This window comes from Motacilla alba, chromosome 6 (assembly GCF_015832195.1).
Source record: "Motacilla alba alba isolate MOTALB_02 chromosome 6, Motacilla_alba_V1.0_pri, whole genome shotgun sequence".
NCBI lineage: Eukaryota > Metazoa > Chordata > Aves > Passeriformes > Motacillidae > Motacilla > Motacilla alba.
Window position 1 is genome coordinate 19725166 of NC_052021.1, and position 26695 is coordinate 19751860.

A 26695-nucleotide genomic window follows, 5' to 3' on the forward strand; every position below is an offset into this window, starting at 1 on the left:
AAGCACAAGGTCTCTAATTCAGAGGAGATGCTGGCCACTGCCCTCCCTTTGCTCTGTTTCCTTCACCTTGTGCCTCAAGTGATGCAGCATGAAATTTAGGAAAAAGTTACAGCTAAAATGACAGGTGACATTTTAAGAAACACATTTTCCTGACATCCCATTTCTCCTCCTACCTCTTTTTTTTTGTTCCTGCAGTTAGAGGAGCTGGGCTAGTCACAAGTGTCTAACAGCTCTGTGTGCCAGTCTTGGGGCTGGGCTCACATATCTGCACAACAAACTCTCCACAGTGGAAAACTCATCCCTGGACTGGGGCAAAGCAGGTTACTGGAGGGAATATAACAGGGACTCAGTGTGCCATTCTTGCCCACACAACGGGAAGGGATCAGATTCATCCTTGCCTCCTCCCACTTGTAGCTAACAGAAAACAGTCAAGAATGGATTCAGTGAGTCTTTCTAAGACATTTAGGGTCATGTCAGGTGTTTGTTGAAGACAGAGCAGGACTTTGAGATGAACTCCTTTGTCCTGAAAAATGACTAAGAGCAGTCTTGTTCTTAGCTGCAGCTGAGGCAGCTTCCAAGGTGCACAGCCTGTGAGCTCCAAAGTGGTGCCTCACAGAATCAGTGAATTAGTCTTACCATATGCTAACACACCAGGTGCAAAAACAAGGTTAGCGTGTCAGGTCTGCTGCAAGCACATGCCAATTTGGTAGCACAAATGCACAACTATTCACATATATTTTAAAGGAAAGGCTCTGCACCTTATTCAGAAGCAATTTAAAAATAGGAGAGTGTTAGTTTCACATAGATAAACTTGGAAGACGGACATAAGATAATAAATGGTACACAGCAAAGGAAAAGAACATTCAAATAAATCCCTGCAGGTCACCGTGGGCCTGCTTTGAATTCCTTCCAAATTTAGCCTGGAGTGTCCATGCCCATGTGAAGTTGTTTTTGTACACAGCATAACAAAACTAGTACAAGCTAATTTCAAACAGAAAAACAAATTCCACTATCTCTTTCATATTTTTCCTTCTTAATCACTAGATAACTTCAAACCTTCCAATAGCTGACAGAAAATTTGCTAGTTAAGAAGTTGTTTAGAGATCCCTGAATTGAAAGACAGAATGTGAAGTCAATACCAATCAAGGTACCAAGGAACTCTGGAAGATCTCTGGGACTAGTCTCTGGAAAGGCTGTTACTGTTTGGGGCTTTTTTTGTAAACATACTTTTTCCTACAAGAGAAGTAAAATAATTTTTCCTATTAAGTAGCCACAAAGAGCAGATAATTGTCAGTCACTGGCGAAAATATTTCCCTCTCACCTCCCAAAATTAAAAAAAAATCTTAAACTTTTTTTTTATATGGATTTTTTTATTGTTTGGGATTCTTGGTTAACATTTATGTAAATAGTTTTATTAAGTAATTTTAAGTGCTGTGATGTTTTGCAAAAGAATGGGGTACAAAATATCCTGTGTGCAGAATAACATTTGAATTTGTTAGCCATATTTCTAATTCAGTTTTTAGCATAAAAAGTACCCTTTTGGCCTAAAAAATCAAGGTCTTTTACTGATTTTAAATTTCTGGTTTGAAACTTTTTGACATATAATTCACATTATATTTATGGTGGTTTCTCTTCATTCAACTTCTTTTGCCCTAAACAATGGACAGAAGGCAGAGTTTCCAAATGGCAACATGTTCTAAGATTTATCAGGGTGCTTGGCATCAGAATTAAAAAGACCATCAGACTTTGCCATTACTCACAGTAACCACATGCCCAGCTGCTTTGCACAATTCCTCCCAATATAGACACAGAGGGGCTATATTAAGTCTTGTCACAATTTGAATTTGGAACCCCTGTCCAAGGAGTATAATGTCACTTAAGCTTTCACATTTGTGCTGGGAACAGCTAGAGCAGAAGCAGGGGTTTAAACTAGGACACTGGCAGTTTGCCTAAAAAAAAAAAAAAAAACCAAACAGCCAGTAAATCTTATGTCTAAAGTATTTGGAAAAAGTGTAACTTAGAAATTAAAAAGAATCAGTAACCAGGCAATTTCAAAATACAAACACACCATCTTGGATTCCTTGTTTCTTTGTCAAGAAAAAGTATATTTCCAAAGTAAGTCAGTAACTAAAGGTTAAATCTGATTTCTTAGACTTCTTTCCTAAAGGAGGAGCTTCAGTGCTGTGCCAAGCTGACTTCTGTCCATACATACAGACATCAATCTTGAGCAACTCTGTGAGCTTGGCCTGTGTGGGAGCATAGCTTAAATTTCATCCTTTCTGATCAGACTAATAATAATAGCAATGCTATGACTACTCCATTCTGCCAACAGAACTATTTAGGTGGTTTTAATATCACTTTGCAGAACATCTGCTTTCACTTCACTCCTTTTTCATTCTTGAATTTACTGTTAGCACACCTACAGTGAACTCTTCTACCATCCCAACTGGGTGATTACCTCAATAAAAAAGACAAGATAGCTGTACAAATGCTGTTTTGCAAGAAGGGCAAAGTGGTGCACACTTCACACAGCAGTGTTGCACTCCCTGCCCATCCTCCATCCATCCTGCTGCCTCTCAAGGTCCTTGCAGCCTGCAGCCTTTGTGGCCCTGCGCAGTGTAAGGCACCAGCTCCCACCATGGCTTAACCCAAGCTTCCAAGTCAGCATCTGCTGGACAAGGATGTTGCTTCCGAGAGTGGTCTCAGGGGAGCCATTAATGCATAATTCAGATTTAACCACTATGGTTTCCCATAACATTTTTGAACAATGTAAGTAGCATGAATACTTGTTTCATTTCTCTTTATACTGAAGCATAATGTTCTGATTTCTGGTTCTTCTCTTCAGGGATTTATTAAATATTCCTTTTAAGAATGTTATGAGTTCAGCATCAAAGTACATTATAAATCTGTGCAGAAATAAATAACGCAGTGCTGAGGAATGTTAGCTAAGGGAATCTGTGGTCGATTTATTTTTCTCTCTCACTCTTCTGCCAGTGCAGAGGCAAAGTCTTCAGATTCTTTTCCTGTCCTAAAGGGACTGGCAGTTGACCAGCTTAATTATCAAACCTCTCTATGTAAGTCAATATGACTACTCCAAATATTCCAATATTTTGCTTGACAGAACTAGGCCATGTGGGGAAATAAATAACTAATTCAGCTCTTAGCCAAGGTGGGCTACACCTACAGGACTCTGTGAGATCTCTGCTAAAAGCAGACCAGTTCTCCCCCCAAAGACGGTGTTACTGTGCTGTTAGATGCAAAAGACAGTTTCTACTTCACACTCTCTATAAGGTAAATCCAACTTCCCAGAACTTCCCTCTCTGTGGTACCTGAGTAGGTGCCAAGTGAGAATTGCTCAGAAAAGTACAATTTTATTTTATTCCAAGTTTGTTTTGCTAAAAGCTCTTTTGGCTAAATTGGAGGATTCCAAATACCTCCTGATGTTTCCTTACTGTGATTTCTCTGTCTTGAATAAAATAAACACAGGCATGTACCAGTAGTTGCGGTAAATCTGCACTGTGGCTTCTCAGATCTTTGCTACAGCACAGATTGCTTTGGATCTCTCAATGTAGCTATAAAAGGGAAAGTGGTGTTCCTAATAGCATTATCAAATACTGTTACAGTGTAAAGTGCCTGAATGGAGAAGAAAACCCCTGAGCCACTTGTGCATGTGCTCTTATCAGTTCTACAGTGCTCTGCACCCTTCTGAACACACACCTGACTTTGCTGGTTGTGTCAAACTGATTCAAATGATAATTTGTTTGCCTACCATTTAAGATCCCTAGTAACTAACACGCATTCCATATATTTTTTCCGTGAATACCATTTACCTTGGATCAAATACAAATTAGGCCAACTTGTATCCAATGTTTATCTGTTGCAGAGGACTTCTGTTTACAAGCTAAGAGGGCCACAAGAACATCTGGGTCCTGTTATCTAGATTGCAAGGGTTATTCTGGTCCACACTGAATAGTTTCCGTGCAAGGACAGTATTGAGGAAGACAGCAGTAGCTCTGCTCCATGAACTGTCCAGACAGCAGGGAAAGGATCATCAGCAAAATTACTTCTGAAGAGAACCAGTTGGTAACCTAACACAAAAAATGCTATTTCACTGTTAAATGCCTATGGGACCTTGATTTGCGTGCAGAGATAACATTTCAAATGTCTTTAAGGTTTTAAGATCTCCATCATGCCTACTTCTCCACACCAGTCAAACCTTCCATTCAGCTGTTCTGTTTCCAGTCTTGAAGTTGTTCAAGCCATGAGGCAGATCTGGAAGTAAAATCGGCTCCCACTGGGCATTTTCTGGGGAAGTGAGGTAGAGGACTCAGTTAAGTACTTCTCATCTTGAAGACCAAAAGGCCTGCCCAGATGAGGCAAAGAATTGAAAAGTAAAGAGAGAAGGATGACCACTCATGCTCCTGGAACCATTCCAGAGAGATAGAACCTAAGATATATTTAGTAACCTTGCTGTTGAAATGAAATCTTGTGTAATTTCACCTTAGCAGCAATAGTTAGCAATTGTGTAATCATGTAAAGCAAAAATTACCTACTTTTTCATTATAAAGAAATATATTCAGTAACTCTAAAATATAAAAAGTAAAGTATTAAAATATACTTCCCAGATAGCTAAAATCTTCATTACACAGCATTACCCTATACATCAAAAGTATTGGCATTTAAAGAGGAATTTATCAGGTATTAGGCATTGGCTCTACTGCCCAAGTACACAGTGCCGTGCTAAATAATCACATTCCCAGGTGAAATTTAGCACCATTTACTATTTTTAGGCAGTCAGATTACATCACTGTGTACCCATGATCTTGAGAGTCACCATAAGGCAACATTTCAACAATCAAGGCATGTTTGATAAAAGAAGAAAATCAGTAATTTTCTAGACTTAATGGAAAAATTATCTTCCATGGATAAATAAAGACATAAATTACTGCTATAAAGCTTCACATAAACTATATAGTAGAAATCTCAGTTGCTTATAATAATTAGAGGATTAAAAAAGTAGATAGATCACGGAAATAATCCTAGAATAAACTGCCTGAATAAAGTGCTTAAAATTTTATCTTTCTTGCTAAAAAAAAAAAATATCCAGAGAAAGGCTGTGTACACACATAAATGAATGGTATGTTGCCATGCATTTATGTCCCTGAACTATGATGAAAACCATCAATGCTTAATTTGCTAATATTTTCCCATCCTATAAATGTATAATATTGACAATAAAAAAAGCCAACACATTTACTATTCTGCCTAAAAATCACTTTACTCATGAGTTTTGGGTATGTTTATGAGAGAGAGAGAGAATGACGCCGAAGACATTTTACTTTTAAGATGTTTTCATAAACTCCAGTGTAAAATTCAGTCAGCCTTTTGTAAAGTATCAGTGAAACCAGGGCACGGTTCCTTTCTTGCACATATTTAGTCAAGTAATACATACAAAAAGAAAGACCTGTGTAATAGAGTCTTAAAATATTGCCAGATTAAAGGCTTTTAACTTATTTTTACAATTTAATTTGCTTTTGACACTGTTCAAGTGTATAGTTATTTTAGAACTTTCTGACTACTCAATGTTTTCTAACTTTTGTTAGACTCAAGCCTTCAACAAATTTAAGGTGTAACCAGCAGTTCTGTTGTTTTTTTTGATCTCAGAGGTCTGATAAAGGGATTCTGTCTTCAACTGACTCATGGAACAAATAAATGAAATAGATATCCCTTAAGTGAGGATTAGCCACTTATTTGTAGAGTGGCTGTCTACTCTGCACTCAGGTAGGAAGGCAAATATCTTTATCTGGTAAATATCTGAGTATTATGAGATTTTTCTGTTAAAGACAAAAATATCTTTGGATGAAGACTTTAAACCTTGCTTGCAGGAACATAAGAATTGTCTTAATAGAGGACTTTTTTCCTCAAAGAATATCCCTCACAAAAAGTACTCTACCCTTTTTGAGATATTACTGGTTACAATGAATTTTAAGGTGTGGGAGAAATCTTCCCAAAGGAGAAGTTTTTAGTTATAATGCTGGTTTAGCTCTGTGATAACTTATGCTTAGTAGGACATATACATAACTGTGTTCACTTCTCATAATCCTCCTTTTAAAAAGAAAAAAATTGTATTGATTTTTATAGGCTTTTACTGAAGATTTCTGGCCATTAGAGTGTGACACCAACAACCATTTGAACATGTTTCCTACTTTCTGTCACTCAGTTAAAAATCTGCATAATTGTATTCTTCACAGTAAGTCTTAGGATTTTAATGGTTTAATGTCTGATTTCAATATCACTGTAATGACATTCCTTCTTCTCATCACAATTCCTCTTCTGAATCACTGCCATGGACTACTTTTCAGCAGGAGCCTTCCATTGGAAATACTGAAATTCACTGGATTTGACAGTTATTACTTCATGGTGAAACTATAAAAACTGTTTAAACTAAGTAACTTTTTCTTAGGGTGAAGTCAAGAATAGCCTGTTCATTCTCCTGTTTTTTCCCTGGACTGTGGAACTAGCTGTTCCAAGAAGCCATCATTTGAATTGTTGAGAAATTGCCTCTCAAAGATCTGGCCTGAAATAACAACTTGACAATCTCTGTGCAACTATTTGGAGTGGTACACTACTACTTCCTTAAAAAAATATTACATTCAGTTTCTTCTTTGCTTTCCTTCACGCTGCCTCCTCTGGATGGTATTTACATACTATAGGCAACCAATTTAGGTATCCAAATTAAAAGTATGGGCTTCTTATGCCATCAGTGGAAAGAGGAAGAGTGCTTCAGAGGGCAATTAAGAGTAAAACACTGAGAAACCTGCCTGCTTTTTCAATTTCTTGGAGAACCTGGGCACTTCTGTGAAAGACCCGGGGCAGATTGTGAAGATGTCTGAACCTCCACAGGGACTTTTTTTTTTTTTTTGCTTTTAATTGGGACAGAAAACAAATACCAAAATTTATTAATAAAATGTCACTTGAATTGCCATTTAAATGCATGGAGAGTCTCTCAGTACTTGTTAGTTGCTCGTTCTAAATATTCTCCCTTAGGATGATTTTTCAAGAGCATTTTACTTTTTTGCTCTTTCCCTATTATTATCTCAATCAGTTCTACACAGATTTTAACCTAATTAGCCCACTATTTTTTTTCTTTTGATTGGCTTCAGAAAAAAAAATAATTTCATGGCTGGACACATATTCTGGTTTGCCTTCAATTGCTTTTAGCATTTTCATATTATTATAGCTATTTGAGGTACAAATTAATCTGTTTTGCTGGCATCCCCAGTCAATGCTGATCTTTGGCCCTACTGCTCCTCTGCTGCTTGTGGTTTCTTCCCAATAAAAAATAACAACTTCCCAGGCCTCTGCCATGTTGTCATGCTGGCACCCATGTAATTCTGCTTTGCATGCCAGGAGCCTACACTTTTAAAAAAGCTCTCTGTCATCCCAGAATGTTCCAGGCACTACAGAAAAACAAACAAGAGCTCCATTTAAGCCCTCTAGACATGTTTATGTCTAGCAGTTTTTGACAGAAAACTGTCAAAACAGTTTTAAACAATTTTAAACAAATCACAGACATCCTGGACCAAAGGTTTCTTTTTTTTCTCTGCAATCTAGTTTCCATGAACTCTTATACACTTATCTATGCTGCTGGTATCCAGAACACAAGCTTCTCCCTAGCACTAAAAAGATCTTCTCTAATTGCTGTCCCCACAGCTGGTCATGAAGCTGCTGAACAATGATCTTGGTTGCTGCATACACAGATACAGTGTTTTGATAACTCAATGGCCTACCATTCCAGCTTGGTTAACAACTCACAGTGTATCCCCATCTCCTAGACAGACCATTGGCTTTGTGCTTGCTCCTCTCTGAAAAGCTCAGTCCCTCAACATTTCACCATCTCCATGTCACTTTTTTTTTTTAATCCCTTCGTTATTCCAGAACAACATTTTACAATTATTACACTTTACCCCCTACTGCTGGTAAAATGAAGGTGTTGCATACAAAACACCACTAACTACACGTGCGTAACTGGCAGAGAAAAAGAACCAGTTCCTGCTTGTCTAAGAGACATAGCCAAAATACTTGATGGACGAAATAAGAAGGGGAAGAGAGAAAGTTTCTTTAAAGATCCAGTATTACACATATTCACTGATGTACAGCCTGTACTGCTTTGATTTTGCAGTGAGCCTCTATTTCTTCAATTAATCTTTTCATTTAGAAAAAGAAGCTTGCACTAAGAAAGTTTCTATTTATAGTTATAAAAATATAGTAATAAACAACAGATCACTTCTGTATCTCTCTAAAATAAACACTTTTCTTTATAGGAATGTTGTATTATTTCCTGATGTACACATTAATTATCCCTGGTTTGGGCTTTTTTCCCAAGTTTCATCTGGAAATACTTCAAATGGAATAAATTTTAAATCATTGTCCTTTTGGGATAAGCTAAATTTCTGAACTCTTGAAATGTTATATTTATTCCAGCATTTTACTTTGCTTCCAAGAGCAAGGCAAAGAACTGCAAGGCCCAAGTAGAAATAACTGGAAAATCCTCATGACATGAAGGGCTGACAGGCGAAAATCCTAAATCTCGTGGACTGCCTTGTAGATTGGCATGAACAATGTCTCTCCCCATAAATAAACCTTAATCTCCTAAGCAGAAAGGAAACTCATTTATTTTTAAGGTTGCTTTAATCTTTCCATGCCCAACAATCCCTCTTTTTCTTTCTTTTTCTATATCTTTCTCCATTTATTTTTCTTTTTCTTCCCCCCCCCCCGGTCATTTTTTTCTAGTTTCTCCTTCCTTTTTATCTCCTTTCCTTTCCTGCCCTCTAGTGACCAACCAAGCATGTTCCTAAACAAACTGAGCACACTTCCAAATACTTCATGTTTCTGTTTTGTGTGGTTATGCCACCAGAATAAATGCACTTCAAAAGTAGAGGTCATTGTTATATGACAAATTAAGCTAAAAGGAATAACAGTGAAATGTTTCTGAGCTGTTCATGGCTGAGCCTCTCAGGCTGTGTTAGTAACAGGTGGGTTACAAACCCCCTGCTGCCTCTAGAAAAGTCCCTACCACCTGTATTAGGTGGGATTTGGCATTTATTTCAGCTATGGTTTTCTATTGTACAGAAGAAGGAAGAAAAATATCGAATTTTACAGATTATTTTCTCATAAAATAAATAAACATATAAATAACATATAAAAGGGGGGGTATGTATGGTGAATCTCAAAAGTCACATCTTAGCACCAGTCCTAAAATATGCTGAGACTCTTTGCCTCCTTGAATTCAAGGCTTATTGAATCCTGCTCTTACAGTGTAATTTTTTGAAATTGTTTCCATTCATAAAGGCCTGCTGCAGTTTCACAGTCTAGTTATCACGAAGACATGCTGGAAAAGGAAATCAGGCTGCAGACAATTTAGAATAATAGTACCTTTTGGGTATAGTGATGTGGAGAAAAATGTAGAGTTTATTTCAGGCCATGCTCTTTATAATCGTGCTCCAGCAGAACAGTAAAATATTGTTCTGGATTTAAAATTACTTGGAAGACTGAGGAGTGGGATGTTTGGATTTACACAGGTGTTTGCACTTCCACAGATTTCTAGATACAAAGTCCCTTCTTTAATTTTGAAAAGAAAGCAGTCAAGTTAGTGCATTTTCTACTTCTGCTATAGGTCCAAAGAAGGGTTTATGAACTCAAAAGTTTGTATAGTTTTCCAAGCTATGCTAATGGTGATAATAAAAGATACAAATGGCAGCATTGCAGGTCTTGTTTTCAGTCTGTGGTGCCTGCAGGCAGGAAGGGAAGCTCTCATCATGCACACTTTGGAGAAGGTGGGAAGGTCTGAGAGGGCCTATGAGCCACAGGTGATGACAGTTTCTTTGGGAACATTATGGTCCCATGCAAAGCAGTGGATGAATTATGTATGTGTGGGACTCTGGCTATTCCCTGCCTGCTGAGCACAGCTTGAAATGTCGATGGAGCCACAGAGAAAAGCCAGTGGGATTACAGAAAACACACATGACCGAGGCATCACGTTTGTAAAAGTATGTGGTTTCTGCCCTGTGCTGGCTGCATTCTTCTGTCACTCTGCTGCTGTGGCTTTGTGTAAATTACCAAACAGAACACACACGGACACAAGCATCAGACCTTGCTCTGTCACTAGCATGGTGACAGCCTGGTACAGCTTGTAGTCTCCCCCAAAAAAATTCCTGGGTGCAGTTTAGGCATTAGCATGGACCAGGGAGAGAAAATTTGGAAGCAACTGCCTTGTTTTAGGGACAAGGATATTTGACAGAATGGAAGTGACTAGACTGTACAAATGCGCTAGATCTTTTTCCTTGTACTTAAGTCAGTTAATTTTCTAATGTGACAGAAGTCTGCGAGGTGAATTGACTTTGGAGGTATTAATCTCTGCATTTGCAACAGGAAGGTAATGACTCTATTCACCTACTTTTTCCAAAGTTAGTGGTTTAATATGGTGTGAGTAAAAAAAAAACCACATTTCAGAATTATCAACTGAATTCTCTTCTAGTCAGCCCCATCTGGGCTCAGGTTTCCCCACCAAGCCGATGAGGCTTACTGTGGGAAGGGAGGGACGGGACACTTCCCATTCTCTTCCAAAACCTTGAACTGGCAAAGTAAACTAACAGGTTTTTTAATATATGGTTTTCAAGATTAATAAAGGGAACTATGCCATTTTTGTTGTATAATCTCCATTTCATAGTTATTATGCAAGCTGTGAACTTCCTCGGAGTCAGTATTTTCCTATATAAGCAACCGTGCAAGGATCACGAAGCCATCGGCAGCAAAATGCAGTCTTACACACTTCGCAGGGGGAAAAAAATCCCTGAACAGAAAAATCCCTACATTTTACTGAAAGCACCAAAGGCACATTTGTTCTTCTGGGACGAATCGCTGGTGCTGTGGGTTTTTTCTGCTCCTCACCATCCCTTCCGAGGGGGCAGGGAGCAGGCTACAGCAGCCGGTGTGAGCGGCGTGCCCCGCTGAGGGGCCGCGGCGGGGGGGCCGCTCCCGGCCAGGCCGCAGCACCGCGGCCCGGCGCTGGGAGGCTCCCGCCGCGCGCGCCTGCGCACGAGGCCGGCGGTGCCCGGATCCCTCCGCCGGGCGCAGCGCCCGCCCGGGAGCGCGTGCGGAGCCCCGCGGGCCGTGAGGGGCGGCGGGGGCTGCGCGGGGCCCGGCCCGGCCATGGCGGGGCGAAGGTGCGCGGGCGGCGCGGCCGCCCTGGCCGAGGCCCCGGGCTGCGGCGCGGCGGCGGCCGAGCCGGCCCGGGAGCTGTTCGAGGCCTGCAGGAACGGGGACGTGGAGCGGGTCAAGCGGCTGGTGCGGCCCGAGAACGTGAACAGCCGCGACACGGCGGGCAGGAAGTCCAGCCCGCTGCACTTTGCCGCAGGTACCGGGGCAGGGGGAGCCGGGCGGCAGCGCCGTCTCCCCGGGGCGCCGGGCCGGGCCGGGCCGCGGGGCAGCGCCGGGACGCTCGGGCCTCGCCTCTCGGGCCGGGCGCAGCGCCGGGGTCCGGGCCCTCCGCCGGCCCCTGAGCATCGCCCCCGCCCCGCGGCCCGGCCCCGGGACCGAGCCGGTGTCACCCGGGCGGAGGGGGGCGCCGAGCGGAACAGCTGCGTCTGCTCGCTTATTTCCTTTTTCTTTTTTCTTTTTCTTTTTTTTTTTTTTTTTCTCATTTTTAAAAAACCACCTCGTCTGGCTTCGAGGACACATCTGGAGCGGGGTTTGTGCTCCTCGTGTTGTGACACGTGAGCTCTGACAGGGACACTGTACCACGTACAGTTCTCATGGATTTCAGTGGGCCTGTGCATTTTTAGAGTTGAACGCATGAAGGTGTTTGTCCGATAACACCGTTTCTAAGCTTTTTGCGTTCTTATCTTTGACAAATGGACTTTGTTAATTCAGGACCTAAGTAAGCAAACCACTGACGTCACAGGACAACTGCTTTCACTGGCGACTGGCCAGAAAATTGTATCCCACCTTTTCAGACAAAGACCTGACTGTGACTGTTGTTTTCATGTTGGTTGTTTTGGTTTAATTACAGCCTTGGATGTAGGACTCCAAGGTTGACAGGCTGTAGAAAACAGCAGCTTCTTTTCAGCTAATCAATATGGATAGTAACAAAGATGTTTCTTTCTTTATTAGATTGTCTGGTTAAATGTTTCTGCTTCAGGTGTCCTTTCCTCATGTTAAGAGAGCTTGACTCAGACCTAGGTCTAGGTTCTTGAAAGTCTCCTCAGGACAGCAGTATTTAATAAATTCAAGAAGCTTAATCTGCAAGAGGGGTCGGGAGGCAACTTACAATATCCTATCAGAGGAAAACAATTTTTGTAGCTGTTTTTTTATATGCAGCAATCCTGACTGTCTACTTATAAACTCTGAACTTCTAAACAACTGTGTATGTTTTAGAGCATTTTGGAGAAGTGAGGAGTAGGTTTTATTTATTTATTTGCTTTTGGTTAATTTGGTTTGGTTTTTTTTTTTTTTGCCTAAGATTTTCTCATTCACTTTAATGATCTGGTTTATCTCTCTGAACAGGGGGGATCTGTCTTGACTTTAAATAACTCCTGATCTGTAGAAAGATTTTTCTTTAAAAAATGTATAGCCATAAGTTCATGTAGTTGTTAGATTTCTAAGGTTAAACAGGTTGGTGTGTAAATCAGAGGCACTGCTGTCATCCCGAGTCTTCTTCCGACTTGGTACAGAGAAGTTAATTGCTCCTCTCAGCGGCCTATGGGAGATGCTGAGAGTTTCTGGTTAACATGGGACAGAAAACACTTGTGTGATTTCTCACTGGAACCCTCTTTACTGCCTCAGGTCGAGCTCTGCTGTTGCCAGCCCACCTGCAATAAGCTCTGTGTGAAAGATGGACATAAGTAGCTCTTGGACTTGGGCCTGACTGGTTTTGTTAGGTTTTGCCTTTCCCCTATTATTCACAGTTGGAATAATAGTCACTTCTTTTGTCTTTGCCTCTGAAGGAGTCACATTCCAGGAAGTAAAAATCTGTTGTATTCCTGCTTTGTTTATCCTAGTTGTCTGGGTGTTCTTAGAAAATACATTACAAAACATCTCTGACTAGTTTCATTCAGTTTCAAGACTTCTTTTATGGAGGAGTTGGAGCTGAAGTACAGCATGTCACCATGTTTTGTATTGCCCTTTTTTCCTTTTTTAGTGGCATTCTGGGTCTGAACTTGGGTTCTATTTTTTAAGTCTTTTCCCAGATCTTACTTAACAAATTTTTTTTTCATAAACCAAATTCCTCTTTTTCCATGTGTCAGATTGTAAAGGCAGATTTTGAAGTAAAAGATGTAAAAGAAAAAAAAAAGCTTCAAGCTCTCCCTAGAAATGTGTCATTATCAGAAATAATAAAGTAATACATATTGGAGTTTTGCTGGTGGTTGCTCTTTGGATTTTGTAGTACACAACTGTGTTTGTGTTAGTTAAGTTACCCTGAAGGTTCAGTCAAGAGCCCACCATCCTTCACAATAAAAGAGGCTCCATCCTCTCCCACCATAAACTGCATCTACTTCCTCAAGTCAGTCTTTTTCATCACAGTGTGTGTCAAAGTTCAAAGTATCACTAGGTTCTAAGGACTTGGCGAGTACCAAAAGGCCCTTCCTGCAATCTTAATTTCATAAAAAATATGAACGCCCAGGGTAGGGGAGAGGAATTTGAGCTAAGTTCTTTTTGTTAGCTTTTTATCCCATCAGAAGTAGCTGAATGTCAATAATAACCCAGAGTGATTGTAAATAAATACCTTTTTAAAATTATGCACAGTTGTACATTTCTACTGTGATTTAAATTGCGAATTGTCAGGTGAAAATTTGTAGCTTTCCAGGGAACAAGTGCAGTGAGCTGCTCAGCTGTCACAGGTGGTAGCAGAGTGTCAGCTCAAGGTCCTGAGCAGCCAGCCTTTCTTGTTGGTAATTAAAACAAAGAGTTCACGATGATAAGAGCATTACCTTGCACAGTTGAAAGGTGTTATCCCATTTAGGTGGTGTCTCGATAAAAGCCCAAGAGCTGAAGAAAACAGCTAGCTCTTAAAAGTTACAATGTTGGGTTTTTTTAAAGTGTTGAAATAGTTTTTACTGCAGCCAACTAATGGTGAAGAGGAACTGTTAGAGTAAGCAGTGACTGCCTTCCCGTGATAGCAAAAGCTGCCCCTGCTTCCCACACTCTTGGGAAAAACAGCAGAGGCAGAGGCAGAGACCATTGTGCAGTTTGGCCACTTCCTCTGTATTCATGCATCCTTTAGAAAGTAATGGGAAAATAATTCCCCTTCCATATATGGTGCCCTGTTGTACAGATGCTTCCCCAAGGAAGTAAGGAATCCCTGCTCTGCGCTTCATGCTGGAGAGAAGTTACAAAAATTGGTGTGATAAAAATGAGTTCATTTCATCGACATTAAATTAGCTACAGGGGTGTTGCTGTACTGAAGGTACTTTACAGATGCAGGCTTTGCTGAGAGAGAAGCTATGGATTGCTCATGAATTGTATCTGATTGAACCTCTGTATTAAATAGAGGGATCCAAAGGAATTCTCTCTGCCTATAATAAGGGTTACTACAGCTGATTATCAATTAAGATGTTGATTCCTGGTGAAGAATTTTACCTGTAAAAACGTGGCTTTATATCAATACTTTGAGGGGTAGGAATACCTTCTGTACAAGAATGAGTGGTTTAGCTACCAGATATGTAATGAAGAATTTGATCAGAGTCTTTTGTAACATAATTGGAGCATTGGTTTTGCATGGACCATGTGTCTGATCCAGTGCTCATCCCAAACAGAGCTTTTGTTCTCTGTTAGGACAGGCATGATGGGTAAGTGGCATGGTGAGACTCAAAAGTGAATTTGCTGTAGGGGCTGTGGTTCTCTCCTAGGCAAGGTGCTAGTAAGCTAAGATTTGTGTCATTAGTATTGTATTTTGAAGAAATACATCACCAGTATTGTATTTTGAGGAAGCATATCACCAGTGGCCTTGTGACTGTTACTGGAAAACACCTTGAAGTTCATGCTGTGATTCAAAAGTTTGACATAAAACGATTGTTACAATAATGAAGAATTGGTGGTGAATGCGTTTCCTTACCAGACTTTTGAGGGAAGAAGGGTAAAGTGAGAATTCAACTAAAGTATTTCTGAATACATGTCCAGGCCTCTCTCTCTGACATACACAGCTTGTCTACAAGACCTTCTCTTAGCAAGTGGGATCCAGAAATTGCTTAATAATAGCAGTGGGTTTTTTGAGAGCTCCAGGTGGTGAAAGTGCTTCTTGCTCTATGAGAGGGATTTACTGAAGTCAGGTTTAGTGAAGAACATGCTATGAAAAGGTTCAGTCACAACTAAGCTAAGACTGAAAGTTCAGTTATAACTGAAATGCTGACACTTGTATGCTTTGGTGACTTTGTCAATGAAATGCTGTATTGTTATCAGGAACATACATAATTGCTAGGTTATGGTTGCGAGGACTTAAACCTACCATGGACATTCTGTGGGTGATCTGTAGCAAAGTTTAAATTCACTGCAGTCTGGATATCAGTGGTGTTGGCAACTTCATGGTTATTGTCTCTGAGGGGCAAGCTCAAGACTTCATCCAGATCTTGATCTGTTGAGGAAAAGAGTTTGTAACTCAGATATTTAAAGGAAGGCCAAGTCCTGCACACATGAGTTATTTCCCAGAAGGTACTTGGCAGAAGACTGATGCATACTAAAATATGGCTCTTATCTGCCTTAATAATCGCTGAGACCTACAGAGACATTCATGGAACCTTTGAGGTGGCCTTTGGGACATAACCAGATGGATATAATGGCTACAAGCAGAAATCCTAAAGCGTTCTGGCCTCATGTGGAGATGGTAGAGCAAATATAGATACAGTTTGATGTCCTAGTTCATTTGCCATTATATAAGTATGCAAGATACAGCTGAAATTTGAGGGAACCCTATCAAGATATTAATTGTTTCTGTAATATTTATTATTACTTTTCTACTGAATTTAATCTAATTTTTAAGAGTTTCAGAAACATGCTTAGTATGTAAATGCTTCTTCAGTAAACCATGCCACTTGTGATTGTCTTTAGGAGTGGTTACTGTTACTGAAGTTTGTTGGTTTAATCTGCACATCTGGGGCAGGAATTTCTCTTACCCCACCCTGAAGCCTTTTCTCCCTTTTCCAGGTTTTGGTCGGAAGGATGTAGTTGAATATTTACTTCAAAGTGGTGCCAATGTCCACGCACGAGATGATGGAGGCCTTATTCCTCTTCACAACGCCTGCTCCTTTGGCCATGCTGAAGTTGTCAATCTGCTCCTGCGGCACGGCGCGGATCCTAATGCTCGAGATAATTGGAATTACACTCCCCTTCATGAGGCTGCCATTAAGGGGAAGACAGATGTCTGCATTGGTAATTTTCTCCCACTCTTCCTGTGACTGACTCACTTGTTTTCACTGTGAAAAATCAAGAACCCTTTTAAGACCATTTTCACTGTGTGGAGCTATGGCTGATACAAGGGTTAAAAGTAAACATCTTTCATAAACTTCAATTCATATGTCACTGTTACAAGATACAGGTTTTTTGATCTTTTTTATAACTGTCTACCTATAAAGGTTCATCATGGGGAAGGTGCTTTAAAGTAACATGATGAAGCTAAATTCTCTTCTGTTTCAGCCTAGACTCTTACGCTGCCTTCTGCTTCTGATCACTGTGCAGTGGAAAGACCAAAAGTGATCTTAATAATGGATTCATTCTGTCTTATGTGTAGCAGCTGCGTTAAATTAGTTAAGGATGGGAAAACTTCAATTATATTGACTGTTTTACCTACACAGTTCTTAAGAGGAGCTCTTTAAGGAAGAGGTGGAAAGTTAGACACGTAGTCAAGAAACATTTCTGGGTTGTGTGGTTTGCTGCCATTTACTTTTAAGAGAGCTGTAACGCTCTAGAGAGCTGTACAGATAACATTGCCTGTTTGGCCTGAGTGCAGCATGCACAGCCTGCCACTGCTGTCTGCAGGTTAGGAGAGCACAGGATTTGAGGCAGCATGCTCTGGAGCTGATGGAAAGTAGCTGCTGAGTTTTTGTGGTGGGTCAGTCACAAGCTTTCAACTGAGATTGTCTCTTGTCAGTCTGTGGTTGTTCTCTTTCTGATCTGCTTTTTTCTCTTAAAATGTGTCTAGACATATTTCATCAGATACACTGGTCACAGATGAAATTGCAGAATGCTGACATTAAAAATTTGAAAAAGGAAGTTAGAATGTTTCTTTTGTTGTTTGCAGATTACTGTTATGATATGCCTCATAAACCTTGTCTTGTAGAATTGTTTTCTCATGGAAAACTTTGGCATTTTTGTAGTACTGTTGCAGCACGGTGCTGAACCAACCATCCGGAACACAGATGGAAGAACAGCTTTGGATTTAGCAGACCCGTCTGCAAAAGCAGTGCTGACTGGTAAGTGATAATCTTTAGATTTCTTTATTACTAGTAACACTTGAACTGATGTAATACAGTAGTTTGGGGCTTGTCTTTTTGATACTTTAACTTGTCTCTGGTTTATAATTCTAAATAGAATTCTCATATGGCTTCCATCATCTCAGTCATGGCATGTGTTCTGGATAGTTTATCATGCTAGTTCAGCTATGAACTGTAAAGTTTTTAGAGTCATAGAATGGCTTAGATTGGAGGGGACCCCAAAGATTACATCATTCCAACCCCCTGTCATGGGCAGGAACATTGATTACATGGATCCCATCCAACATGGCCTTAAACACATCCAGGGGCAAGGAATCCACAACTTCTCTGGGCAGAGAAGTGCCCAGTGCCTCACTACCCTCTGACTAAACAATTTCCTCCTATCCTAACATTTAATTTAAATCTCTCCTCTTGTAGTTTGAGCACATTTCCCTTTGTCCTATCAATACCTGCCTGTGTAAAAACTCGTCCTTCCTCTGTTTCAAAAGCTCTCTTTAACAACTGAAAAGAGTATTTGTAAGTACTTCTAGCACTTATGTTCTCTAAAATTTTAGAAGAGAAGGATAAATAGTGAACTTCACACACTAGATATTTATTTGACAGCTAAAGAAAGCCCTTTTATTTTCTAGGTGAATACAAGAAAGATGAACTCTTAGAAAGTGCCAGGTATGTATGTTTGAAAAATAACTGGAATTAGTTATGTTTGCAAAATTTTGTGTAATTAATATATAGATAGGTAGTCTTTGCAGCTTGCATTCCATCTAGATGCTAAGTTTTGCCTGTTTTCTGTGAATGAAGCTGAAAGTAGTTGCATAAATGCATTTTTGTTTTCTCTTTAATGCTGGCAATACAGAGGGGAATGTGTTGCTTCAGATCTGTTGAACATTTTCACAGTGAAAAATACAAAACCAGAATAAGCTACTAAAAATTGGAATAAGAATATTTCTGCTCATTTTACATCTTGTTTTTCAGGAGTGGAAATGAGGAGAAGATGATGTCTCTTCTTACACCATTAAATGTTAACTGTCATGCAAGTGATGGCAGAAAGGTATTTTTGTTTAAAACCTGATTTAAAAGTAGTTATCTCTCACATGATCCAGTTATTGTTTGACCAGATTTTTAAAATGTTAAACATAAAACCTACTTTCTTCACTGTATGTGGGGAAATAAGATTCTACCTCTCTAGCAGCCAGCTGAGGTTTTTTAATTTGTTTTTTAATCTTAAAACGACTATGCAAGTAATTCTATATAGGAGCAATAAACAAACACCTTCTCAGTTGAAGCTTCTGCTCGACCTTCATATCTGCAGTGATAAAGAAGCTAGGCCTTTTCACAGGTTTTTGTCCCTGTCAGGGAGAAACACACAGGCGCTTTATTTGACATGTGCCCTTAGGCAAGTTACTGCTCCTGATTCAGGAGCAAGCTGCTCATTGCTGTAAGTAATGGTAAAGAAATAAATGAAAATGTTCAGAAATCTCCATTCTGAAAAATCCCAAGTCTTCTGGATTCAGCCCCTAGCCTACAGAAGGTTCAGGTTATTGAGTATCACTTTTTAGCATCATTATTCTCATTAAGTATTTGTACTCATTACCCAAGTTTTGATTTAGTTACTTCCCCTTTGTGAGGCTTTGTGGTAAAATACTGGGATCTCCAAAACACTGGTGCATCTCTGTTTTCTCATCTGGTTATGAGGTTCATCCTCTAGGAACTGTAGAAATCTGGTTCAGTGGATGGGTTTGTAAATGCAGAGGATAAGATTCCTCCTTACTAATTTGTAGCTCTGCCTTTAGTGCTGCTGATGCTTGAATGCATTTGGTAGAAAAGATCACAGAGCAGTTAGTTATCTGTCTGCTCTCTGGAGGGTGAGAAGTTAGAAGAGATGAAATTTCCCCCACACCCTGCTCACTGCGTTCACAAATGGGGATAACAATCCCTCTTGATAATTCTTAAACTTACTTCACTGATTGACAGAGAGACTTCTTCATAGTTCAACAGTGATTGTTGCTAATGGTCTTCCTACTTCCCCTTTCACAAGGATATAGTTTGTGCTAGCAAAGTATTTATAGCTATGGTAGGCTAAAAAAGCAGAAATGGCCTTTGTATTAGTGATGGAGTAAATTTGGGATTTGTCTTTATGTTGACTTCAAGAGTAGTCAGTAAACAATGAACATAGTTATCAAATATCTGATTCAAGCATTCAGATTTTTTAAAAGCTTGTTAATCTTGAAGGACTTCAGCATTTAGTATTGTTAACAAGTTGAGAAAAAAGAAATAGAAACTCAACCTTGATTTTGTGTTACTGATTTATTCTACATTCTCTTGTTTCAGTCTACTCCATTACATTTAGCAGCTGGGTATAACCGTGTAAAAATAGTGCAGCTCTTACTGCAGCATGGAGCTGATGTACACGCTAAGGATAAAGGGTAGGTTCCTTTTCCCTTTGTTCAGATTGAACAGAATCCATTAAAAATTGAGGTGAAGTAAAGAGCAGTAATACTGTTTTAACCATGAAGAATTTCCAACTTTAGACTGTTCTGTCACCTTTAGCCTTTCTAACAACATTTTCTGTTGGGACAAAAATGCAAGGTGATTAGTTTTCATAATTAGGGTCACTCCTGAACATCCCTGCAGATAGTTCTTCCTGCTTAGGGTTCCAAGTCTGAGTGGAACCATTTCATCTGCAGTGAGACAATGCAATTCTCATCTTCTGATTATTTTAGATGCTTCCTGTTCTGATAAATGCTGATGGGATTTTCTGGTTTCTTCTTCAGCTTCTTATTTCCCCATAGTTTCATTTGAACATTTGTCATATTTTTGTAAAATGTTCAACGTGAAGCATAGTACCAGCTGCAATGTGCTAGATGCATTTGAAATTAATATATGTGCATACTAAACTAATCATCCTTCTTTTTCTTCTGTATAGAGATCTGGTGCCACTTCACAATGCCTGTTCCTATGGTCATTATGAAGTAACAGAGCTTCTAGTAAAGGTTGGTCTTTGAAGAGGTCAAATTGCATATTATTAAATAAGAGCAGTTTATAATAGACTAATACAAGTTGCATATCCTATTATTTTGTACATAGATTTACAAAACTTAAAGAATGATAAATTGCTTTTGCTCTACATGTTAGTGATTATTAAGCTGGAGCTACAGAATCTTCTGCTTGCAAGGAAGCTTTTTCTTTATAAATGTGCTTTCTGTTTTTAACTCTCTTCTCCAAAGTTGAATATTCATACCACCAAGTAAGTAGTGCTTATCTCAGTCTTTCTATACTCACCAAAAAAAAAAAACCAAACAAACAAACAAAAAAAAAAACCAAAAAAAAACAACACACCACCCAAAGACCCCCTACAAGCTGAGTGATGTTTTGAGTTTGACAGTAAAAGAATATTTTAGAAGACAAAGCAATAAGAGATGTTTAAAAAGAATACTGGTAAAGAGAGTAAATGTTCTAAATTTAAAGAGCAGTCAGTCTTTTGAGGAAATTAACTTTACAGCATCAGTTCTGGCTCTGAATTGTACCCTTTACCCCAAAGAAAGAAACCTGTCCATTTTCCTAACAAAAGGGAACTCTTGGAACTGAAGCAGTGGATCTGAATCATGTTAGTCTTGAAAATAAGTAAGATAAGCCACATTAAACTAGTGGCTTGAAGATGTGGGCTGCAGCATAATATGTGTACTCCACCAACGGAGTTTTGAGCTGTGCCTATTCTCAGCTGCCATAGCAAATGAAGATTGTTATAACAACTGAGAGTGTTCTGTTATCTAACTCCAGACATTTGGCTGCTCAGGGAATAGCTCTTGTTCTGCTGTATGTGTTTCGGCCCCCCACTAATTCCACGTATCTTTCTATTTGTTTAGCAAAATATTTTGTAAAAAAAACTATTGAAATAAGCTTACATTGCAGTAAGTATAATGAGTCATGATTTTTTTTAGTTCAGGGCCCAGTTGTAAAGTGAATTTTTACAATGGTGGTACTAGACAAAATCCCACAAGTGAGCTTTTGCCTATACACTACTGCGTGTCTTAGTGATTTAGCTAGAGTTGTATTCTGTATTGGATTTCTGCTCTAGAGAATTCTGAATAACTTTTTGCAAAGCTATGCATCTTTAAGAGAAGCAGTGGGAAAGAGCATGTATTTCCTTACAGACTGAACTTCAAAAGTACAATCAAAATGTTACTGGAGAAGAATTACACATACATTACTCATCCAGGAGTATTGTAGAATCTTGTACTTAAATGTTTTGAATTAAAATTGAGTGCCCATCCCAGTTTAGATACCATGGCATTCATATCTTGGGGGTTATTCACAGAATATGTATCTATCTTACTGCAGCACTCTAGACGTTTTCTAGAGCTGCAAAGAACCAGAGCTTGTTCACAGGTGATTTGGAGAGTGTGAGTATTTCTCTTTCTCTGATTTGACCTGTAGCAGAGCTCCTTTCCTTTCTGAAAAAAACGGGAAAAGACTAGCTAGCCTTTGGCTTCTTTGAATGTACCTGTGGGACACCAGGTGATTAAAAACCACAATGTGCTGAAATGTTGTGTTAGATTGAAAATTAGTGTTATGGAAACAGTTTGCATATAAGCATTGATTTTTATTTTAACAGTCTACTGTATTAAAACTAATAACATAGTCTTTTTCTAACGCCCTGGTTTTGATTGCATCTTTTTTTACCCCTTTCCCTTTCAAGCATGGAGCATGTGTGAATGCAATGGATCTGTGGCAATTCACCCCTCTGCATGAAGCAGCTTCTAAGAACAGGGTGGAAGTATGTTCTCTTTTGTTAAGTTATGGTGCTGACCCAACACTTTTGAACTGTCACAACAAAAGCACCATTGATTTGGCTCCAACGCCCCAATTAAAAGAACGATTAGCATGTGAGTATCAAGTGGGATCAGTTCTGCAGTTACAGCTTGTAATGTGTAATTAAAGTCCCTAGACAGTGACCTGCCAGAAACCAGATTTGGAAAATGCTTACGCTTTAGCAGTAATGCTGCAATGTTACATGGTATATTTCACTGTTTATAATTTGAAACTGCTGTATTTTCTGAATGAAGGCATTGAAAATAATTTTACTGTCAGTTTTATAGTCAAGTGGTTGTGATGGATTTTGTAGCTTTTCCCCTATTAAATGCTTTCCCTCATGACCTTGCCAGTACACTTTCATATCCTATACTTGTTCCTGTCATTGCATCAAGATTGTTGAAATATTAATTTTTATTCCACAGTTTTTTCTTTGAAGAAAAGAATAACTGTTTAGAATGCTGAATACATTTGAGTGTGCCACAATCACTGAAAGTTCAAAAATACTAATGAAAGGCATTGATTTTTGTCCAGCAGACTTGAAGAGTGAAAAGAATGAACTCAGATTCTGTCCTTGAGTGGTGAAACAATAACTTTCTGGGATATTTACAAAATTTTTCAGTAAATACTACACTAGGCTTCATGAAAGCATCTAGAAATGGTTTTCCAAAAATAGGTCAGAAGTAGAGATTTTTATATGCCTGAGTTAGTACCTCTGTGAACAGTAGAACCTACAGAGTGGTGAGTAAAATAGATCTTGTGCAGCCAGTTTGGATGTGTCTGGCTTTGGTTTAGAAACAAAGCAAAAGTTGTGTAGTGTTTTGACTTAACTAACAAGTTCTGTCAATTGATGTAATAGCTTGAGTCAACTTGGAAATGTGTGCTCCATGGTGTGCTGAATACAATTTCTTTTTTTTAACTGAAAGAAGCAATTCTCATGATCCTTCTTGAGCCAAGGAGTGTAACCCTCTGCTATGTATTTCTTTGTTTTTTAAGATGAATTCAAAGGTCACTCACTGCTGCAGGCTGCAAGAGAATCAGATGTAGCTCGTATAAAGAAACATCTTTCTTTGGAAACAGTGAACTTCAAGCATCCTCAGACACATGAGACAGCATTGGTAATATTGCAGGATTTATTAATGGTTTTGTATATATTGTGGCTAACCTAAGCACGCTAGGTAATAGTTTAGCAATAAATATTGCAGTGCCAAGTGCTGTAATTCGGACCGACTTGGAATACCCAGTGTCTAGCTAAGCAAATAACACTGATTGATTGCTATTTTGTTCTTAAAGTTAATGTTAATATTAAGACTAACATAAATTATTTAGGTCTGTTTAGATTGTCTAAATGACTGGGTTTTGTAGAATAGTCTCATTTTAAGCAACAGCAAGCTATGTATGTTAGCTTTGTTTTGATGGTTTCCAGCAGTTGTTAGAAAGGAGAGTTCTTGAAAATACCAGAGAAAGTCCAAAAGCCCGTGTGGAATCTGCCAAATTAATAAGCGTCTACGTGTTTGGGGTTTTTTTCTGTTGTCTTTGTACGCCACCAGCTCTTAAATGCCAGCTGATCAGCAGGTAATAAAACCTGGATATTGCTAGCTGCTTGTTAATTGTAAACTTTTTCATGTTTACAGCACTGTGCTGCTGCATCTCCATATCCTAAGAGGAAACAAGTATGTGAATTGCTGCTGAGGAAAGGAGCCAATATCAATGAAAAAACAAAAGAGTGAGTGATTGCAAATGAATGCTCTTAACTGTTTGTTTAGAAGATTTTGTAAAATACATTTTGAATTATTCTGGTTTTTTTTTAAGCTTCTTGACTCCTCTTCACGTGGCATCAGAAAAAGCTCATAATGATGTTGTTGAAGTGGTTGTGAAACATGAAGCTAAGGTATGAGTATCATACTTTTGTTGACATTCATGTACCATACAGGTTTTCACACTGTGAGAATAGAAGTTTGTAAAATAATTTCTTTTGGAAGGTTCTAGATTTGTAGACTTCAGCTACAGGCTGTCAATCCATCGGTACAGCCCTATACATTACAGAATCATCACTGGTTTGGTCCTGTTTTTAAGAAGTGCAGACGTAGTTCTCTCTGGGAATGGAAAACTTTCAAAAGTGTCTTACTCAGTGCTTCATTGTCCAGCAGGAATAATGGAATACATGAGGAAAAAAAGTGGGGGGTGTGTATGAACAGCAAGAAGCTAAACTGAACCGTGTGACAGATAGACTTTACATGATGTTGTATGCAGTAAAAAGTAAAATTAAGGCAAAATGTTAATTCATAACACAATGTTTAGTTCAAACTTCCACAAAAAGAAAATGTGGAAAGGAAAGACTCTGTAGTACTTGAACCCTCCAAGATACAGAGTTGAATCTCTCTCATGGAAATTTGATTGTAGCCTTTGTAGATTCCAAAACCAGAGGAAGAGCAGGGAATAAAAGTAGGGTTTGGGTGCAGAGTTTTAAATTGTTGAATACACTTTGACTGGGCCAACAGATAGGAAGTCCTCAGTCTGAGAAACCACAGTAAGCCACTGCAAGGTAGAAGCTGTTCTACATGTTAGCACTGAAGTTAGTACTACGAGGAGCAAAATAGTGAATTACTCCTGTCTGTGGTAAAAATGCACTGGATTGCTCCCATGCCTGTAAAAGGGGGCTACTTCATGAACTGTTTTTGTTTGAAATGTCATAATCTTTGGAAATATACTAAATATGTTCTTTTTATTAAAGTAAGGATACTATTTCTGAAATGTTCCCAGTCAGCAATGAAAACATCTTAATACTAACTTGATGGTGGTATTTCTTGTCTGTTGTTATTTTTTAGGTTAATGCATTAGATAATCTTGGCCAGACCTCTCTTCACAGAGCAGCACATTGTGGTCATCTTCAGACATGCAGGTTGCTGCTGAGTTCTGGATGTGATCCTTCCATCGTGTCTCTGCAGGGCTTTACAGCCTTACAAATGGGGACTGAAAGTGTGCAACAGCTACTTCAAGGTATACTGAGTTATTCAGCATCCACTGAGGTGCTTAGTTTTAATTGCTGTTCCAAGTGCTGCCAAATAATAGTGCAGACTAGTCAACAAAAAAAAAAAAGTTCTATGAAAGACAGTACTAGGTGGTGTTTTACTCCGTATTTAACAATATCACTTACTGTCTGGATAATCAGACATAGGATGGGGGGAATCTTGGAAGTAGAAAATTAGTTTCTAAAACAAAAAATGCTTGATCTGCATTTGTGAGTGGAGGCAACCGTGTAGGTGGATTTTCAAGAGTAATGTTTGGACGTTATAATACATACATAAACTTGATGTGGTCTAATTCTGAAACTGAAATAAGAATGCTTTGTTGATTCCACAGTATTTCAAAACATTTAGGAAGCATGTTGCTGAAGTCAGCTTCCCAAACAGCATTAGGTCTAGCAGCTGTAGTTGTAGATAGTAAACAGAGAAAACCTTGTTGGTAATTGGTTAACTTTATTTCAAGGATTTCCCTTTAAAAAACTCAAGTTATTTCCTGTCTTAACAAATTTCTTCAACTGCCTACACTTACCTGTCATGCAATCTCATTTATTTTGCAGAAGGTATCCCATTAGGTAATTCTGATGCAGATCGACAGTTGCTGGAGGCTGCAAAGGCTGGAGATGTGGATACCGTAAAAGTAAGCTTAAACCTCTCCTTAAAAATAAGAGGGAATTTGTCATGGTTTAACCTCAGCCAGCAACCAAGCCCCACACAGATGCTTGGTCAATTTCCCCCCAGCAGGATCAGGAGAGAGTCAGAAGGGTAAAAGCTGAAAAACTCATTGGCTGAGGTTAAGGCAGCTTAATAGAGAAAGCAAAAGCCACACACACAAGCAAAGCTGAACAAGGAGTTATTTAACTACTTCCCATGGGCAGGCAGGTGTTCAGCCATCCCCAAGAGAGCAGGGCTCCATCTTGGGTAACAGTGACTTGGGAAGACAAACTCCATCACTACAAATGTTCCCCCCTTCCTCTTTGTTCCCTAACTTTATGTACTGAGCATGATGCCATCTGCTCTGGACCAGCCCTTTGGTCAATTGGGGTCACCTGTCCTGGCTGTGTCTCCCCCCAACCTCCTGGCCAGCATGGCAGCACAAAAGGGCTTGGCTCTGTGTGAGCCCTGCTCAGCAATGACAGCAGCATCTCTGTATTATCAGCCTTGTGTGCAGCACAAATCCAAAACACAGCCCCATACCAGCCACTGTGAAGAAAATTAACTCCACCCCAGCCAAAGTAGCAGAGAATTATATGTCAGTGTATAATTTCTCAAAGCAAGCATTCAAACAATCCTTCACTGACTGCTTTAGAATTATGATCGGTCCTAAAACCTTTGTATTGCACAATTATTACTGATTGCAGAGTACAATATTCATCACCT

General features: G+C 39.3%; 1 protein-coding gene across 2 annotated transcripts in view; it reads left to right on the forward strand.

Annotated features, from left to right (window-relative positions):
• Positions 1 to 26695, forward strand: part of TNKS2 (tankyrase 2) — a 50305-nt gene that overhangs the window by 10464 nt on the left and 13146 nt on the right. The window contains exons 1-13 of one of the 2 annotated variants that reach the window (XM_038140414.1): positions 11085 to 11416; positions 16198 to 16422; positions 17367 to 17462; positions 18113 to 18149; positions 18456 to 18531; positions 19812 to 19906; positions 20407 to 20473; positions 22180 to 22366; positions 23289 to 23410; positions 23927 to 24018; positions 24105 to 24183; positions 25121 to 25292; positions 25876 to 25955. In XM_038140414.1, coding sequence (XP_037996342.1) covers positions 11212 to 11416; positions 16198 to 16422; positions 17367 to 17462; positions 18113 to 18149; positions 18456 to 18531; positions 19812 to 19906; positions 20407 to 20473; positions 22180 to 22366; positions 23289 to 23410; positions 23927 to 24018; positions 24105 to 24183; positions 25121 to 25292; positions 25876 to 25955 — 1533 coding nt within the window. In that variant the 5' untranslated portion in view covers positions 11085 to 11211. Of the gene's footprint in view, positions 1 to 11084; positions 11417 to 16197; positions 16423 to 17366; positions 17463 to 18112; positions 18150 to 18455; positions 18532 to 19811; positions 19907 to 20406; positions 20474 to 22179; positions 22367 to 23288; positions 23411 to 23926; positions 24019 to 24104; positions 24184 to 25120; positions 25293 to 25875; positions 25956 to 26695 lie in introns of those variants that run through there. The other variant, XM_038140415.1, reaches the window with a different exon arrangement.